General features: G+C 46.3%; 1 protein-coding gene across 1 annotated transcript in view; it reads left to right on the top strand.

Annotated features, from left to right (window-relative positions):
• Positions 1-19,033, top strand: part of KCNH8 (potassium voltage-gated channel subfamily H member 8) — a 915,601-nt gene that overhangs the window by 730,762 nt on the left and 165,806 nt on the right. Inside the window, exon 10 of the mRNA XM_069212070.1 lies at positions 9,323-9,572. Coding sequence (XP_069068171.1) covers positions 9,323-9,572 — 250 coding nt within the window. The remainder of the gene's footprint in view (positions 1-9,322; positions 9,573-19,033) is intronic.

Genomic DNA, 19,033 nt, shown 5'->3' with positions numbered 1-19,033 from the left:
AACAGAGATTTCAGGATTACTTAAAATAGCCATTTTTGATCAAAGTAAAAATTAAATTTCTAGAGCACTGCTATGGCCTTATTACCTCCAAAGACAGATTTTTCCCATGGCCCCCTTAAGATTCAGAGAAAAGCTGTAGATTTTGTGGCTACCACTTTGAATCCTCACTCTGCCTACTATCTACTTGACCTGCTTTCTACAAAGCCAGAGGTCGATTACTGAAACCCTTCTTTAACAGCCTAAAAAATAGGATCTCGTTGCCATGTAATGGTAACTAGCTTAGAAGGGTCCAACATGGAGTTGAGTAGCCCATTCACAAAACACTTCATTGCCACAGCAAAGAACGCAACTTGAAGCATGGCTTTAGATCACCCCCTCAGAAACCTCTAGAAATTCAGTACCAGTGTTGCGCGTTTCAGCCCAAGAATGTAGAGTTTGGCTAAGATGTGGGTCTAACATGAACCTTCTGAGTAACATTTAACAAAAAAGAAAGGTTCCAATGGGTAATCCACGCGTAGCCCACAGTGTGGGTTTTTCTCTTCAATTTTAAGTGATTTGATTGGCTTCGGACAACTGCTATCTAGTATCAAGTATTAAGTAAATGCAGGGACTAGGTTTTAGCATGCATCTACTGATCATGGGTTTGTTGAATGGTTTTCAAGATCACAATGGTTCCCTTATGTACTTTAAATTGCAATGTACTGTGTTGATTTCAATTAATTTTACAACACATATTTTGTACATTTTTTGTAGGTAAGCACTTCTAGCAGAACCCAAAGTCAGTTGACCTTCCCCCTCCTAAAACTCAGGTTAAGAGTCTGGGCGTGTGGCTCAATCCTCGGCTTACCATGGATTTTCAAGCCAATAAAGTTTCCTCCACTTGTTTTGGTCTCCTACGAGCTTTCAGGAAGATTCTTATTCTTCTCCCTTCCACGGCCAGAAGAATTCTTATTCAAACTTTAATTCTCTCCCGGCTTGACTACGGGAATTCTCTGTTTCTTAGCTCTCAGCTTTACGTAATAAAGAAGCTGCAGAGAGTGCAAAATGCAGCAGCCAGGCTTCTCATTCAACTACCAAAATATTCCTCTGCTAAACCGGCCATTTCGACTCTCCATTGGCTCCCTATTAAGGAGCGGATTCATTTTAAATCACTCTGCATTGTTCACAGGGCCCTACATGGCAGGGGTCCAACTTTCTTAAGAAAACTGATTTTCCTATATACTCCATCCAGGAGCCTACGGTCTTCCTCTCTTCGGTATGTCCATATTTTCCGGTCCAAGAGAGCCTGGGGTAGTAATTCCTTCTCTAGTAAGGCCGCCCGTCTCTGGAATGCTCTTCCTTCGGAGCTCCGCCATGAATCCTCAGAGCGACTCTTCAGGAAAAAACTTAAAACCATTCTTTTTTGTAACTAACTCACTCCTTTTCTCCTGTACGTAACTTCTGCTGCTGTTAGCACTGGGATGCGCTCTATAAATCCAAAAAACTAAACTAAACTAAACTTATATATTGGCAATACTTTCTGTGTATTTAAAAGCTCTAGTACATTTATTTTTTAAATTCCAGCCTTCATTTTTGACATGTAAACCTTTAGACATCTACAGCCACTATGTGTTTCACAAAAACCACTACTGGTTTCTAATGGATCCAGCTGGTAACATGTTGGTTTTTATTTTTTTAAGTAACTGCTATAGAGCAACAATCCCATTGATTCTAATTACATAATGGAGCTAATTATTGGTGTCTCATGGTGTGTTTTGGTTTATGTTGGCTTTTTCCTCTTAAATATAGTTTCTGTTTTTTTCAACTGAATAGAAATGTTCCAAGCTCTCAAAACCCATATGACACACTTGGATCCAGGGCAACCAATTTGGATCTGGATAACTGATAATTTCTCCATGGAAATGATCCAAAAGAGACTCTATATGTTATTCATGTTTCTAAAACAATATCTACAGTGTTTTTGGGAATAATTATATCTTTGTGCAATGACTAAAAATAATGAACAGAAAAGAAAGTGGTCACTTGGTCATCACTGCTTGGACCAGCTCATGTTCCCTGCAGATCAGAGCTTCTTTTTTGAGGACATTGTTTCAAAGAATTCTGTTCCTGAAAACAGAGTTGTGAAAAAATCCCTCTTGGCTTTGTATTTAAACTGCACATTTTTTCAGGGAGCAACATTGCATATTGGAGTCTATGACGTTTCAGTTTTCTTTTAATGGCACGAAAGGCTCTCCAGTAAAGTCTAAAAACATTATAGTTGAAGAGCAAAAATATTCAAAGCTATCCTCTCCATCCTGCTGGAGAACCACATCTCTGTTCCTGTAGTTAGGAAGATGGGTGATAGTTAGATGAGGAGATAGAGGTGTTCTTGGGACCAGTTGACCCTGAGCTCTTCCTCTGATAAAAAGTCAGTGAATCTGGCTTTGTTAAAAATGACAAATAACTTGAATTCAATGAGCTCCTCCATCCTACCAGTGTTAATCAATTCAGCAACACCTATAAATCTTCTGTTATTTTAACACCACCTCTCTTCCAGTTCTTTGTTTTTTATTGTTGGCATTGCTAGGAAGTTTTACATTTGCAACAACTTTGCAGCTTTAACAGTATTACTGTCTTCTAGTTTGGACGTGCCTCTTAGCCAGATCAGAAGTTCTCCTGGCCCCACACCCAAGGAGAACAAGCAAAACTCAAGTACACGCAGCTCCTCACATCCTAAATCCTACTTTCTGCTACCCTAACCCCGGAGAGAACAAATACTTCAATTGACTACATCTCACACCTCTTCACCACCACTGTACTGTCCTCAGCCGCATTACCATATTTAATATGGTCAATCATTTCAGAATATCACACATCTTCAAGAGACCCATCCCCAGACTGGCTCTCTTGGCCTCACCAAGCATCCATTGCAAACCTGCTCGCACCTCCAGCCCAGATCATCCATTTTGCCTTCCCATCACCATGCTTCATTTACAACCAACAAACTGAGGCCAGTAAAAGTGAGGACAGCAAACCTTCTGCTCCTTCAAAGATGTTTCCATCAACAGCATAAAAAACAAACGTACCTGTCACCATGTCACCACCACTCCAATGTCTGATGTCAGATTTCTAGAAAGCTATCTAGACACCCAGGCCTCACTGAAAATGCAAAAGTGTAAAAAAAAAAAAAAGTCAGCACCCTTGTACTCCAAAGACTTCACCAACAAGTGCATTTATCACAAATAAAAAGAAAATGGAAGTAAAGCTGATCACCTGAGGACAACATAATAGTAAAATGTCACTGTTCAGCACACATACCACTCATCACTTCAGCGAAACTCAATATATTATTCCAGTGCTACCAAAGAAGAATCCAACAAATACAGAACACTCTTCAGTGTGACCAAGGACTATGCCAACCCGATGCCTGTCACTCCATTCACAATCTCAAATGATAAGAGCAACATCATTAACGCCATCTTCAGTGAAAAAAAATACAAAAAACAAAAGAGCATGTCAATAGAACTAAGCCAGCTTCTGTCCCATTTACAGTCCTAACATTCTACGCCCTGTGCTGGTTAGCCTTTGCCCTCCTGCTTTTCTCAAACATCAACAGCATACTCAACTTCTTTAAAGCCAGCTGCTATGAAGGGAATGTCCTAGCCACACCCTTCATCAAAGCTTTCACTGAAGAATCTCTCTCTGCCCTCATCACCATCCAAAACACCCAGAAAGCATCTTCCCAAAATCTTAAAAGTGGTCATACCCTCCCACTTCTTAAGAAACCCACCAGTGACCCTGTCAACTACCTGCTTTTCACCCATCTACCAATCATCAAGTTTATTAAAAAAATTATCCACACTGAGCCCCAACATAGGAACCCACCCAATTCCCCCACGCCTAGCAATCATGCTTCAGAACAGGGTGCATCACTGAAACATCCAGCATACAAGTAGTAGAGAAAGAACTCTAGAACATTGGCAAGGGTGAGGCCTGAATTCTGATACTTCTGGACACCTCTGCTATCTTCAAACCTGCCAGCTGTCCCTTTCTGAAGCACAGCCTGACACCACGGGTGAGAGTCTGCTGCAATGTCATCAAGAAATTCTGTTCCTTACATTTTATCAACAGCACCTCATCCAAAAGTCCTGCTTATATAATGGGATTAGGAAGACTTCAAGTCCCAGAATGCAAAGAAAAACATGGTCTAGTGCAGCTAGTCACTCACGGGCCTGAGATACATGGTGGTGCTGGGCAATCTGCTGCAAATTGCTACCATTTTGTGCTGATGTAATTGCATGAGAAAAGACTGCAGGTGCTGGCTTCCTACAAATATTCTTATTTAGTCTACCTCATTAAGCAGGAGCATTGAGCCCCCCCATAATTATAAGCATCACAAGCCCTGCCCTTCTGGGCCATCGCGGCCAGCAGTCTCATGGAGCCGTTAAGCCACAATAACTCGTCAGTTGGGATAGCCGCCAGCAACGGGCAGTATCAAAGGACAGGAGATCTTAGGCATATACAACTGTCCTCCTGCCGACCCACCTATTAAATGAGTCTTTGGTTGGCATCTCCTGGTACCTGGCTATGCTGTGGTGTTACTTTTATTAATTGGGCCTAAAACTTTAGAAAACATAACTCAGAGATGGTACTGCTCCCTGCAGTTGTTTTCCTAAACTGAGTTCCAGTTGACCACTTACAAACAGTTTGTATCATCTCCAGTTGCTAGAATTGATGTTTTTGGGCATCCACTGAAATGTTGTAGAAAAGGTCCTGTGGATTCCAGGTGCATCTTGGTACTGGTTATTAGTGCTGGGCTTCTGCTTGTCTCTTTAATTAACCAGGAGAACTCCCCTGGGTCTTCCTGTTTCGCATCTATTGTGTAATGCCTAAAACATGTTCCACAGTTGGATGCAGCCGAAGACATTGGCTATTGGCTAAATGCTGTAATTTACACTCTGGAAGAAAATAAACTTTAAGACACATTTGAACATGTTTGTCATTTTCAATTAAGACTGGCCTGTGTGTGGATCAGCACTTTCTCTGATCCTAAGAACCAGTCCATCCTCAGCACCTTGACTCACTTTAGGGCGGGGACTTCAAGCGCCCCAGCAAAAAAGTGGGATGTAAGTAAATCGATGTGTCTGATTCACAATGCCATTTTACTATTTTGCATTCGTAAACGGTGCGAATCACAAAATTCCACTGTTTGCAGATGCAAAATAGCCATACAGAATGTATGAAAGGCATTCGCAGTGCAATTGTAAGGAATCGCTAAAATAGGGATTCCCTATAATTGTGACTCCGATTCAGGAATCGCAATATGCGATTCCCTAAATAGGAAATCGCAAATAGGGAATTCCTATTTGCGATTCCCTATGCAGATGTATCAAGCATTTCCTAAATGTGAAATGGGCGTTTAGTAAAGGCAATTACCACCAACTCCAAGTTGGTAGGAACCATGTGCAATTATTAAAAATGCATTTCTAAAAATGCCATGTAGCTCACACATGCCCCTAGGGCATGTGTGCACTTCGCGTGTGCACAATTAAATTTTGGGGTGCCTTAGGCCCTCGACACCCTTGGTTCTGCATTTCCTAATTTGCAATTCCCTAATAAGGAATCACAAATTGGGAAATGCAAAAATATTCGCACCTATGGGCCCATAGGAACGAATGGAGTAGCATTTCTTAATAGCAATTCCCTAATAGCAATTGCGACTCTGTGTGAATCGCTATTAGGGAATCGCTATTTTCTTACATACCATTTTGCATTTCTTAAATAGCGATTTCTTAAAATTTGCTATTTAAGAAATGCAAAACAGTACTTTGTTACATCTGGCCCTTTGTGACCACAATCACTGTCACAAACCATTGTCCAGTTACTGGTACCTGAAAGAATGTGGTAAGGGTTACACAAAGGGGAAGGGATTCCTCTGGGACAACTTCCGCTTTGCGAATCTGGCTGTTCACCTCATGGCAGGGGTCTTCAAACTGGGGTCGGGCCCCCCTAGGAGGGCCGCAAGTGATCCCAGTGGGGGCTCCAGGCTCTGGTCAAAAGAAGCATTATGCAGATAACAGTGCTTTGTTTTAACCAGAAAACAATTTATTGCATTTTTAAAAAGGTAACAGAACTTAACTGCAATGTTGAAATAAGTCTAGACATGTTTAACCATTGCCAACTTAATAGAATAATTGCAGAAAATTCGGAGGGGGACCCGATGATTTTATTTTTCCCCAGTGGCGGCATTAAAAAGTTTGAAAACCACTGCCTCATGGGGTTCCCTGGACCACTGTCCACTCCGCCTGATTTATTCCTAAAGGAGATTTTTTTAAAGCAACATAGCTCGCTCGAAACAATGTTTCCTGTTTGGGAATGCAAACACAGGAATACGGGTCTAGCGTTCCCGGAAGGCCACCATGTGTGATTTTTAGCCAGTCACAAGGGATGACAAGTGAATTCTAGATGTTTCCTCAGGTGTTATTGGGCAGCAGCCACACCCCGTCCATCGCTTAGGCTTATTGGGCATGTGTTCTCCTTGCAGCTTTTTTTGGGCCCAATTGCTGTTCCTAGTTAACAGCTACTCCATCTAACCTATAACGGCAAAATACAGACATTCTCTTGCTAAACTGCAACTTTGATCTGAGCAGCTGACATTTGAAGATATTGACCGATATGTGGAAAAATGAAATTTTTCCACCAATCGGTATGAAAGTGTGCTGGTCAGTTGGAGAGAAACATTTGCACTGACCAGTCATACAAAAGTTGATTTGCAGATTTGCAAAACATAGTCACGTCAACTGTTTCCAGGGTGAGTAATAGCCGGGACCCACATCATGCAACACGCAAGACCGGTGCAAGGACTTTGTAAAGTGAAAACTCGCCGTCTCCCTCCCCTAGCAGTGAGGCTGCTGTTGTTGCAGGTAGGGCAATCTAGCACAAAGAATTCTGGTGTCTCACACAGGAAGCAAGTAAATGTAACTTACCCCAACAACTATTCATGTGTTCATTTGCTTGAGTATTCCACCCTCCCTGCAATTTACCTCGAGTAGTACTTAATTTGAGCCGGTGGTGCCGGTGGTGGCCACTGGGACTCATTTCTGGAAACTGGCACTTATTTTTCCTCATCAGACATTTCCTGAGAGCAAGAGTGGGAAAAACACACAAACGGGAAAGAAGGAGGGAGAGAAAGATGGATAATCCATCACTGAGGAAGAAAACAGGAACCTGCAAGAGTGAGATAAAGGGACAGGAAGTGTCTGGTGGTGGATTAAACAGTCCTATGGTGGGATTTGGACTATGCAGCCTCGGTATTCCGCGTGACAAGGGAGTAGCTTGAAAACTAACATACCCCCCTCTCGACCCCACTTTGAAGTAAAGCTCTGATGGCACCAAGCAAGCAAAGCAAGTGGGCCCAACCCACCCTAGAATAGCTCCCTTATCTTTTACATCTAAGCATCTATCCATTCATCCTTTCACCCTTCCACCTATTAGATGATATCCACTATTACACCTCTACATTCTGCCATTCATTAATTTTTTTCATCTTTTATTTAGACTTTGTCCCATTCCATCAATCACCTGAGCCATCCATACACTCTACCATCCATTGATCTACTTTGCCATCCATCTATCCCTCCACTCTGTTATCCATCCATCATCCAGTCTGCTATCAATCCATCCACTCTGCCACTTATCTATCCATCCACCCATCCACTCTTACTCCCATCCTCTGCCATCTATCCATCCATTCACTCTGCCATCCAACCCTCCTCTCTGCCGTCTAACCATTTATTCATCCATACATCCTCATCCATCCACCCATTCATCCATCTGTCAATCCTCTGCCATCCATCCACCCACTCTTCCACACCTATTCATCCCTCTATCCACTGATCCACCGATCCTCTGTGCCATCCTGCCATCCAATCATCCATCCACTCAGCCATCATCTACTCTGCCATCCATTCATTCATCATTTCACCCACTCATTCAGACATCCATGCCTTTACTCTGTCATCCTTTACCTGTCCATCCACCTATCCATCCATTCCTCTACTCTGCCATCCTTTCATCTGTCTTTTCAATCATCCAGCCAGCTAGTCATCATTTCACCTGTTCATCCACCTATCCATACATTCACTCATCCATTCATCCACCCATCCAGCCTTCATCCAGTCATCTGCCCATCCACCCATCCAGCCATATATCCATCCTTTCATCTATTCACCCGCCAGTCCATTCATTCATTCATTCACTGATCCAGCCATCCATTTACTCTGCCACCCCTTCACCTGTCCATCACCCCTACATTCATTCATCCTTACACCCACTCATCCATCTAGCGACTCATTAATCCTCACACTCATCCATCCTTCCTTCGTTCCTCTCTCTCACCTTTCCCTCCAAAAAGTCCTTCCCTCTTTCCCTATTGACACTGTATTCCGGTATTGGGTTAATTATCAGCATTTGTCTGTCGAGAGGCGTACAATAACCCGCACCACCACCAAGCCCCCGGCCTCCGACCCATCCCCCCCCCCCCCCCGCCCCTTAGCAGCTGGGGTTCACAGCGCCCCCGCGGCGTACTGCTATTTATCAGTGCCAGCCGCGCTGTCTGAGCTGCGCTTTGGGCACCGGCACGCATTATTTTACAAATTAAGCACCGAATTCTCCACCTAGCTCCATGCTCATTCTCACACACCGCTCTCACGTGGCCGCTTTTTAGGGTTTGTATTAACCAAAAATGTAAGGATGGAATGGAATGACAGGTAAGAAACCTCAGTCAATATTTCAAAAACAGTTTTCCCTTTTGTTATTTCATCAAGTATACTCCCCTTTCGTGCATTTTTCTGACAACGAAGAAATTCATTTAAAGAAACTGAACAGAACCGATAATGGCTTTCAAATTCGACAAAAAATATTTTTTTAAAAACAATATAATGTTACTGAGGGCTTTAAAGTGGCGATGCCTAATTACCTAATCACCCATAAAACATCCTTATTTTTCATCATATCTTGTGATGTGTGAGTTCACAGGTGGTACACTGGGAGATGTAATGTATTTTCCTTTCATTAATTGCTACTACATTTATTGCACCTCTAAAATGGCCTTTCCTGTTCAATACTAAATACTTTTATAATTTGTCATTGTAAATTCTATTTTCTTAAGTTTCTTTTTTATTTTGTTATTGTCTCTGTAGATTGAATTTTCTTCGGATAAATGCATTTTAAGCTATAACCTTCTTTCAAGAGCGTTAGAGTTCAATAATTCGACCTACTGTAAAATGATAGCAAGAGCTGCCTGAAAGTTTGACTAATTGCTGCTGAACTCTTTGCCTGGCAGCTCCTGAAGGACTTCCCGGATGAGCTGCGCTCTGACATCACCATGCACCTGAACAAGGAGATCCTGCAGCTGTCCTTGTTTGAGTGTGCCAGCCGGGGCTGCCTGCGGTCCCTCTCCCTGCACATCAAGACCTCCTTCTGTGCCCCCGGCGAGTACCTGCTGCGGCAGGGGGACGCCCTGCAGGCCATCTACCTGGTGTGCTCGGGCTCCATGGAAGTGCTGAAGGATGGCATGGTGCTGGCTATCCTCGGTAAGTGCCATGCTGACCGTCTACATCTTCTTATGGCACTTATAGATTACTTGTGGCCACCATCCGTATTAACTGCTGCGATATCATCACTAGGGGTGGGCGCAACTTGCGGAATTACTTGTGGAATTATGCGGAATTACTGCAAAATTACACAAGATTCCGTGTAATTATGCGAGAAAAGTAATTAGGATTTTAGCACTATTTTCTCAACATAAAATTTCCCATTTGTGTCCAAAATGGAATGGAGCATGCATTTTGTGCTAAGAAATAACGCTAAATGCAACTGAACATAAATAGCCGTTTGAGCAGTCGCTCGTATGCTCCAAATGTGCTCTTCCAGTAGGCTTTTTCCCCCAACCTTTTCCCAGCAGTTAGTGGTATTCTCCTCGGCCAGGGCAAAATGCACCCATGATTCTAAAAAGCAAACCAGGATGCATTTTGCACTAAGTGAATAGCCCTGAATCCAAAAGAACACAAACAGCAGTGCGAGCAGCTGCTCATGTTTGCTGATTTAGTTGTTTCTGTGATTATTCCCCATCCCCCAACCCCTAACCCCAAGTAATCCTAATTACCAAGCTAGTGTAATCACAGTATTATTGGCAATTCCTTGTCAACGAGTAACTCAGAATTATCATAATTACTCTGATTACTCCTTCATGATTAAAATTACTCCCAAGCCTAACCATCACCGTGAGAACGTCTTCCAAAATAGTAGCCCTGCAGGAACTTCTAGTGGCCGTGCAGCACATAGCTTCTCTTGAATCCAGTTATCGCTTGGATTTTGGACTACAAATATTTCTAGAAATGGAATAACCAGGAGCAATTGCGTTACCTAATAAAAGTGTCAGTAAAAGCCAAAAGAAATTGTAGGCCACCCATATCCAGTTGCTAAACACAACTCCATTGAATCAAAATGTTTTCCCCACTGTTGATAAGCGCAGGATCACAATAACTGAACCCGGTAGAAGTTGTCTGTATCTGGATACCAGCGCTTGCATCGCGGGAGCTCATCCAAATGTATCTGAAAGTAGCCGCTGTGGCACAACAATGGATTCTGCTAAAGATACAGCTTCCATCCTACTAGGCCAACCAACTTTTAGAAGGTCCACCCATCACTGTGATGGGTCATGAACAGCAATGATTGGAACAAGGTGAGCAGAGCTCTAACGTCAACAAACGGTAATGATATATGACAAGTGCTGTATGTGTGACCAACCAACCCTTTCTTCAGCAAACACACAGGAGCATCACAAGGAGCAAAAACAGACTGAGAAGCAGCAAATTAGAGAGATGAGCCCAGTGCTCCAGAAGAATAAAGAGCCCATCAGCCTCAGTGGCTGAATGGCCCACAATCTTTCCAAAGTGGCATGTTTAAGGAATGTCCTCTCTGGAAGAATATCTTTGAAAAATATAGATACAAATATCCCCCCAAAATAATGTTTGTCTTTAATTCAGAAGGACAAAGTTAGAAACAAAAGTCATAAACTCTAAGATCATTGTGTCAGTTTAATTCCACTCTGCCAGCGAACACCTGATCCTACAGCTTTTTTGGGTTAACATTCCTGTTGAAGGCGCCAGTGCCCATCTGGGTAAGCACAGCTCTCAGTTCTACATGTTTGCTATATTATGTTTTCTGAAGTGCTTCAGGGCGACAAGGGCTGCTTTGGGGATACAAAGCCTATCACCTGTGCACTGAAAGCAAGAGCACTGAGAAGGAATAGGTCGGTTTTGCACCCATGTCCAGATTTTCATTTGTCCATGGAAGCAAGAGTGGTCATGTGTTTCCGGGCTACCCAAGGTGACAGAATTCCAGAGGGTTGCAGCAGACATAGAAAGAACTCCAATCCCATCTTTGCTATCTGCAAAGAGGTGGGGGGCACAGGAACCTATTTGAAGCTTAAATTAGGAGTATAAATGTTAGAAATGGGGTTTTTGGTTGGCAGTCAGGTTATCCCCTGTCCAAGCAAAAGCCCTCACTCTAGTCAGGGTAAGTCACACACTATCCAAGATTATCCTGTGCCCACCCTCTGGTAGCTTGGCACGAGCAATCAGGCTTAACTTAGAAGGCAATGTGTAAAGTATTTGTGCAATAAATCATACAATACCACCATATAGCACCACAAAAATACACCACACAGTGTTTAGAAAAATATATAATATTTATCAGGATAAGTGTAGGTCAAAAAGAATAAAGATGCAATGGAAAATTGTAGAACTATCACAGGAAAGTGATATAAAGGGTCTTAAGTCTTTAGAATGTAATAAAGTGTCTTTCAAGCACAAAGTACCTGGTTTCTGGTGGAAAATCTCCTCAGAGGGCCACAGGTGAAGAGGTGCGTGGAAAAAGGGGGGTGTGCGTCGATTTCCTCTCAGCACCCACCGACTTGCGTCGTTCTTTTCCACGCGGGGAAGTCGGGCGTCGTTTTCCGGCGCGCAGACAGTCTCTTTTTGTGGATCGCGGGGATTACCAGATGTCCCGGGTCTGTGCGTGGGTTCTCCTGCTTGTTTTCCGGCTGCGCGTCGTTCTGCGGGGCTGCGCGTCGAAGTTTCGATCTCACGGTAGGCGTCGCGTCGATTTCTCCTTGGAAGTCGGGCGGCGTTGTCCTTGCGAGGCCGTGCGTCGAAAGTTTGGTCTCACGGCAGGCGTCGCGTCGATTTCTCCTTGGAAGTCGGGCGGCGTTGTCCTTGCGAGGCCGTGCGTCAAAGTTTCGCACTCACGGTAGGCGTCGCGTCGATTTCTCCTGGAAAGTCGAGCGGCTTTGTCCTTGCGAGGTTGTGCGTCGAAGTCTCGATCGTCCCGAGGGCGTCGCGTCGATCAGCGTCGGTGTGCGGCGTTTTTCTCGCCGCGAAACAAGCTGCGCGTCGAAATTTTCGGCGCACGGAGCGTCCAAGTGAAAGGAAGAAGTCTTTTTGGTCCTGAGACTTCAAGGAACAGGAGGCAAGCTCTATCCAAGCCCTTGGAGAGCACTTTCACAGCCAGACAAGAGTTCAGCAAGGCAGCAGGGCAACAGCAAGACAGCAGTCCTTTGTAGAAAGCAGACAGGTGAGTCCTTTGAGCAGCCAGGCAGTTCTTCTTGGCAGGATGTAGTTTCTGGTTCCGGTTTCTTCTCCAGCAAGTGTCTGATGAGGTAGGGCAGAGGCCCTGTTTTATACCCAAATGTGCCTTTGAAGTGGGGGAGACTTCAAAGAGTGGCTAAGAAGTGCACCAGGTCCCCTTTCAGTTCAATCCTGTCTGCCAGGGTCCCAGTAGGGGGTGTGGCAGTCCTTTGTGTGAGGGCAGGCCCTCCACCCTCCCAGCCCAGGAAGACCCATTCAAAATGCAGATGTATGCAAGTGAGGCTGAGTACCCTGTGTTTGGGGTGTGTCTGAGTGAATGCACAAGGAGCTGTCAACTAAACCTAGCCAGACGTGGATTGTAAGGCACAGAAGGATTTAAGTGCAAAGAAATGCTCACTTTCTAAAAGTGGCATTTCTAGAATAGTAACATTAAATCCGACTTCACCAGTCAGTAGGATTTTGTATTACCATTCTGGCCATACTAAATATGACCTCCCTGCTCCTTTCAGATCAGCAGCTGCCACTTCAACAGTGTATGAGGGCAGCCCCAATGTTAGCCTATGAAGGGAGCAGGTCTCCCAGCAGTGCAAAAACGAATTTAGGAGTTTTACACTACCAGGACATATAACTACACAGGTACATGTCCTGTCTTTTACCTACACAGCACCCTGCTCTAGGGGATACCCAGGGCACACATTAAGGGTGACTTATATGCAGAAAAAGGGGAGTTCTAGGCTTGGCAAGTACTTTTAAATGCCAAGTCAAGGTGGCAGTGAAACTGCACACACAGGCCTAGCAATGGTAGGCCTGAGACAAGGAAAAGGGGCTACTTAAGTGGGTGGCACAATCCGTGCTGCAGGTCCACTAGTAGCATTTAATCTATATGCCCTAGGCACCTGGAGTGCACATGACTGGGGACCTATAAGTAGATTAAATAGTTCAATCAGGTATGATCCAAAGTTACCATGTTTACAGAGAGAGAGCATATACACTTTATCACTGGTTAGCAGTGGTAAAGTGCGCAGAGTCTAAAAACCAGCAAAAACAGTATCCAAAAAGAGGAGGGAGGCAGGCAAAAAGTTAGGGGTGACTACCCTAAGGCTGTCAGGTCTAACATGTGTCCCCCCCAGCTGAAAGTGGGGAGAGCTACCCGACCTCCTGGGAGCTCTCATCGCTAAGGCGGAAGTACCTGGAGAGACCATCAGCATTGGCGTGGTCAACCCCTGGGCGATGTTCCACCGTAAAGTCCATCCCCTGTAGGGAAATGGACCACCTCAGAAGTTTTGGATTCTCACCCCTCATCTGCATGAGCCATCTGAGGGGCCTGTGGTCTGTCTGAACTAGGAAGTGAGTCCCAAACAGGTAGGGCCTCAGCTTCTTCAGGGCCCAGACCACAGCAAAAGCTTCTCTTTCAATAGCACTCCACCTCTGTTCCCGTGGTAATAGCCTTCTGCTAATAAAGACTACCGGTTGATCTTGGCCCTCCTCATTTAGCTGTGCTAGGACTGCCCCTATGCCATGCTCTGAAGCGTCTGTCTGCACGATAAATTCCTGGGAGTAGTCAGGGGCCTTGAGCACGGGGGCCGTGCACATGGCTTCCTTCAGGGCGTCAAAGGCTTTCTGACAAGCCTCTGTCCAATTCACCAACCTAGGTTGCTTCTTGGACGTGAGTTCTGTCAAGGGGGACACAATGGTACCATAGCCCTTGACAAACCTGCGGTAGTATCCGGTGAGGCCTAAAAAGGCTCTCACCTCAGTCTGGGTTCGAGGTGGTTGCCAGGCCTTGATAGTTTCGATCTTGGCCTGGAGTGGCTGCACCTTGCCACCACCTACTAGGTGTCCCAAGTACACCACGGAACCCTGCCCAATCTGGCACTTACTAGCCTTGATGGTCAGGCCTGCCTGTTGCAGGGCCTGAAGCACCTCCTTAAGGTGGAGCAGGTGTTCCTCCCAGCTGGAACTGTAGACAGCTATGTCATCCAGGTAGGCTGCACAGAAGGCATCCTTGCCAGCCAGGACCCCGTTAACCAACCGTTGGAAGGTAGCGGGGGCATTTTTCAATCCAAACGGCATCACCCGGAACTGGTAATGGCCGTCAGGGGTGGAAAAGGCGGACCTTTCCTTAGCCCCCTCAGTCAGGGCGATCTGCCAGTACCCTGAAGTAAGATCAAACGTACTCAGGAACTTGGCAGCGCCTAGCCTGTCCACGAGCTCATCAGCTCGGGGGATGGGGTGAGCATCAGTCCGTGTGACTGAGTTGAGACCCCGGTAGTCCACGCAGAACCGGAGTTCTGGCTTCGCGCCTGGGGCAGTAGCCTTAGGGACCAACACCACTGGGCTGGCCCAGGGACTACTGGACTTCTCAATAACCCCTAGCGTCAACATCTTGGAGACCTCCTCCTTGATGCTGGCCTTCACCTTATCTGACAACCTGTAAATTTTGTTCTTCACAGGGAGACTGTCACCGGTGTCAATATTATGAACACAGAGGTGGGTCAGTCCAGGAGTAAGGGAGAAGAGGGGGGAGAACTGCTCCAACAGCTCATAGCAGTCTCCTTTCTGGTTTAGAGTCAGGGAGTCAGACAGAATGACCCCGCTTACGGACCCATCACCTTCTTGGGCAGAGAGGAGGTCAGGGAGAGGTTCACTCTCCTCTTCCATTCCTTCATCTGTGACCAGAAGCATGTTGATCTCCGACCTCTCAAAATGAGATTTCAGTCGGTTCACGTGGAGCACCCTTAGGGGGTTCCTAGGGGTTTGGAGGTCCACTAGGTAAGTGGCCTCCCCTTTCCGCTCCTTTATTTCAAATGGGCCAGACCAGCGGTCCTGGAGAGCTCTGGGCTCTACTGGCTCCATTACCCACACTTTGTCTCCAGGTTGAAACTCTACCAGAGTGGCCTTCTGGTCATACCATTGTTTCATCACCTCTTGACTGGCCTCCAGGTTACTTTGGGCCTCTTTCCAGAAGCGGGTCATCTGATTGCGGAGGGCCAACATGTAGCTGACCACGTCCTGAGGGGGTGTCTTTGGAGCGTTCTCCAATCCCTCCTTGACAATGCTTAAGGGTCCCCTGACGGGGTACCCATAGAGAAGCTCAAAGGGACTGAACCCTACCCCCCTCTGGGGGACCTCTCTGTAAGCAAAGAGAAGGCATGGTAAGAGGACGTCCCATTTACGCCTCATGGCCTCAGGGAGGCCACCAATCATGCCTTTCAGGGTCTTGTTGAATCTCTCCACAAGCCCATTAGACTGGGGGTGATAGGGTGTGGTGAACTTGTAGGTTACACCACACGCATCCCACAGATGCTTCATGTACGCGGACATGAAGTTAGTGCCTCTGTCAGACACTATCTCCTTGGGGAATCCCACACGGGTAAATATCCCCATCAGGGTTCTGGCTACCACCGATGCAGTTACGGTCCTCAGAGGGATTGCCTCTGGGTACCGGGTGGCATGGTCCACCAAAACCAGGATAAACCTGTTGCCTAAGGCAGTTTTGGGGTCCAAGGGGCCAACAATGTCGACGCCCACCCTTTCAAAGGGGGTGCCAACGACAGGAAGTGGAATCAGGGGGGTTTTAACCCTCTTTCCTGCTTTACCACTAGCCTGGCAGGTAGGACAAGCCCTGCAGAATTTGTCTGAGTGTGTCCTCATTTTGGGCCAGTGAAAGTGGGTGACAAGCCTGTTGAAGGTCTTGTCTTGTCCCAAATGTCCTGCCAGGGGAATGTCGTGAGCCAGACCCAGTAGGAAGGCTCGGTAACATTGGGGGACCACCAGCACACGTGCTGCCCCAAAGACCGGAACCCTAGGCTCACTGTAGAGGAGATCATTCTCCCAATATAGGTGGTGATTGCCAGAGGCGTCACCTGCTGCCTGGTTTAAGGCTTGTTTCCTCAACCCTTCTAGAGTGAGACACTCTTTCTGCGCCTTGCAGAAGTCCTCCCTGGTGGGTCCACCCTCAACCTGCCAGCCAGCAAGCTCAGGTAAGTCACCTAGGGTGGCAATGTCTTCACAAGTTGGCTCGGGAATCTCCTCCTCAGGAGCCCCGTCAGCCACTGTGGGAACTTCTGGGGCCGGTTTCCCGCGCCCCTCGTCCCTCCTCTTGGCAGCTCTCTGGGCCATCGTTCCAGGCTCCAGATGCCCTTGACTTCCCTCTCGGTCAGCCATGGACCGGGTGGTCATGCAGACCCACTCAGGTAACCCTAACATCTCCAGGTGAGATCTGAGCTCTACTTATTTCCAAGCAGTATGCTCTAGATCATTGCCTAACAGACAATCTACAGGCATGGCAGGACTCACAGCTACTTTCAGAGTACCAGAGACCCCCCCCCACTCAAAGGGAACCCGAGCCACCGGTAGGTGACTCTCGCGATTGTCAGCGACTATGACCTGGTGGAATGTATTAGGGATTATCTGCTCTGTGGACACCAGCTGACTCTTGATAGTAGTCATACTGGCTCCTCCTGTGTCACGCAGAGCCTCCACCTTCTGCCCATCAATGAGGACCCACTGCCGGTACTTGGAAGTATTTTTAGGCATGTGGACCTTGGACATCATTTCTCCTTCTCCCAGGGACACTAGGGAAATCTCTACCTGCTCCCCAAAGCTAGTTGGGTCCATCTCCCCCCCGAGTGCTACACTAGTCAACCCAGGTGCCTGTCCGGTAGTGGACGGTGCCCTCTTGGGGCACTGTGGATCGCCTTTGTAGTGACCATATTGGTAACACTCCATGCATTTGGGGCTAGATTTTCCTGACCTGTCAAATGTCCCTGGCTTTTTCCCAAATTTGGAAAAGGAAGGGTTGCCACCCCCTCCCTGGGAATTCTTTTGGGGGCCTTTAGAGAGTTCCTTATCTGTAAGTTTATCTCCCCCCTCTTTCTTCTGTTGGGAACCCTGACAACCTTTGTGGGAGTCCCCCCCAGGTACCTTTTTGGACACTCTGGTGCTAACCCAGAGGTCCGCCTCCTCAGCAAGCTTCCTGGGATCAGTCAGCTTACTATCCACTAGGTGCTGGCGCAAATCGGTATAAGTAACATTAAGCATATGCTCTCTCAGGATTAAGTCATATAAACCTTTATAATCTGCTACTTTGTTGCCCCGCACCCATCCATTCAGTGCCTTACTAGAGAAATCAAAGAAATCTACCCATGTTTGTGTGGTTTGTTTGGTGCTGTCCCTGAACCTCTGACGGTATCCCTCAGGGGTCAGCCCAAACTTGGCAGTTAAAGTGGCTTTCTGGAGTGGGTATGTGTTTTGATCCGGTGGATCCAATGTGAGAAGTGTGTCCCTCCCCAATGGCGGCACATAACCCCACATAGCTACCCCCCATTGCCCTTCAGGAACCTCATGAGCCCTTAGTGCAACTTCATAAGCAGCTAACCATTTATCTATGTCATCTCCCACCACAAAACTGGGCACCACATTTTTGGGTATACAAACCTTCTTTTCTCCAGCAGGTCCTGTCTGTATGCTGCCACCATTATTGCTGGATTCAGACTGTCTTGCCTTGATCTCCAGCTCCTTGAGACTCAGTTCATGAGCCAACAATAGTTTCTTTTCAGCCAACGCTCTTTCAGCTTCCACTTGTTTGGCTGCTCTTTCAGCTTCTGCTTGTTTGGCTGCCCTTTCAGCTTCTGCTTGAATCTGTTTGGCTGTTCTTTCAGCTTCAATCTGTTTGGCTGCTCTTTCAGCCTCAGCTTGTTTGGCTTCTCTTTCTGCCCTCCTCTCCTCCTGTTGTGCCTCAATTTTCAGTTTTGCCATTTGCAATTGGAACTCCCTTTCCTCTCTCCTTTCCTCTGCGGTCAGGCTTTGCATGGAGACACTGCTCCCTGGTCTGGAAGGGTGCACAATTGCAGTGGTAACACCATCCATAGATAGTGAAAATCCTTCTGAGGGGCCATTTTCTGGCTCCTCTTCCTCATCATCCTCTAAATGGGCTTCTGCCCAGGCCCTCAGCGCCACTTGAAAGTCCTCCTTTCTGGAGGCCCCTTGGGTGGGTACCCTTAATGCCCTGCAGAATCCTCTTAGTTGTTTGACCGTGTATGTATCCAACTGGACTAGGTCAAAGTCCCCTGTCTGAGACCCAGTCAGAGACATGTTGAGTGAGGATTTAGTTTTTGAAAATTGTCAGGAAAAAAACGGATTTTCAAAAAGAGATAAAAACCAAGTTGACCTTCAACTGTGGGTAGGTAGTGAAATACTTAGCTACTGTATGTCACTGCACAAATACAAGTCCTATCCTCACCGCTGATCACCAATGTTAGAAATGGGGTTTTTGGTTGGCAGTCAGGTTATCCCCTGTCCAAGCAAAAGCCCTCACTCTAGTCAGGGTAAGTCACACACTATCCAAGATTATCCTGTGCCCACCCTCTGGTAGCTTGGCACGAGCAATCAGGCTTAACTTA

This window comes from Pleurodeles waltl, chromosome 10, assembly GCF_031143425.1.
Source record: "Pleurodeles waltl isolate 20211129_DDA chromosome 10, aPleWal1.hap1.20221129, whole genome shotgun sequence".
Lineage (NCBI taxonomy): Eukaryota > Metazoa > Chordata > Amphibia > Caudata > Salamandridae > Pleurodeles > Pleurodeles waltl.
The sequence above is the reverse complement of the archived record's forward strand: the minus strand, read 5'-3'. Positions and strand labels throughout refer to the sequence as shown.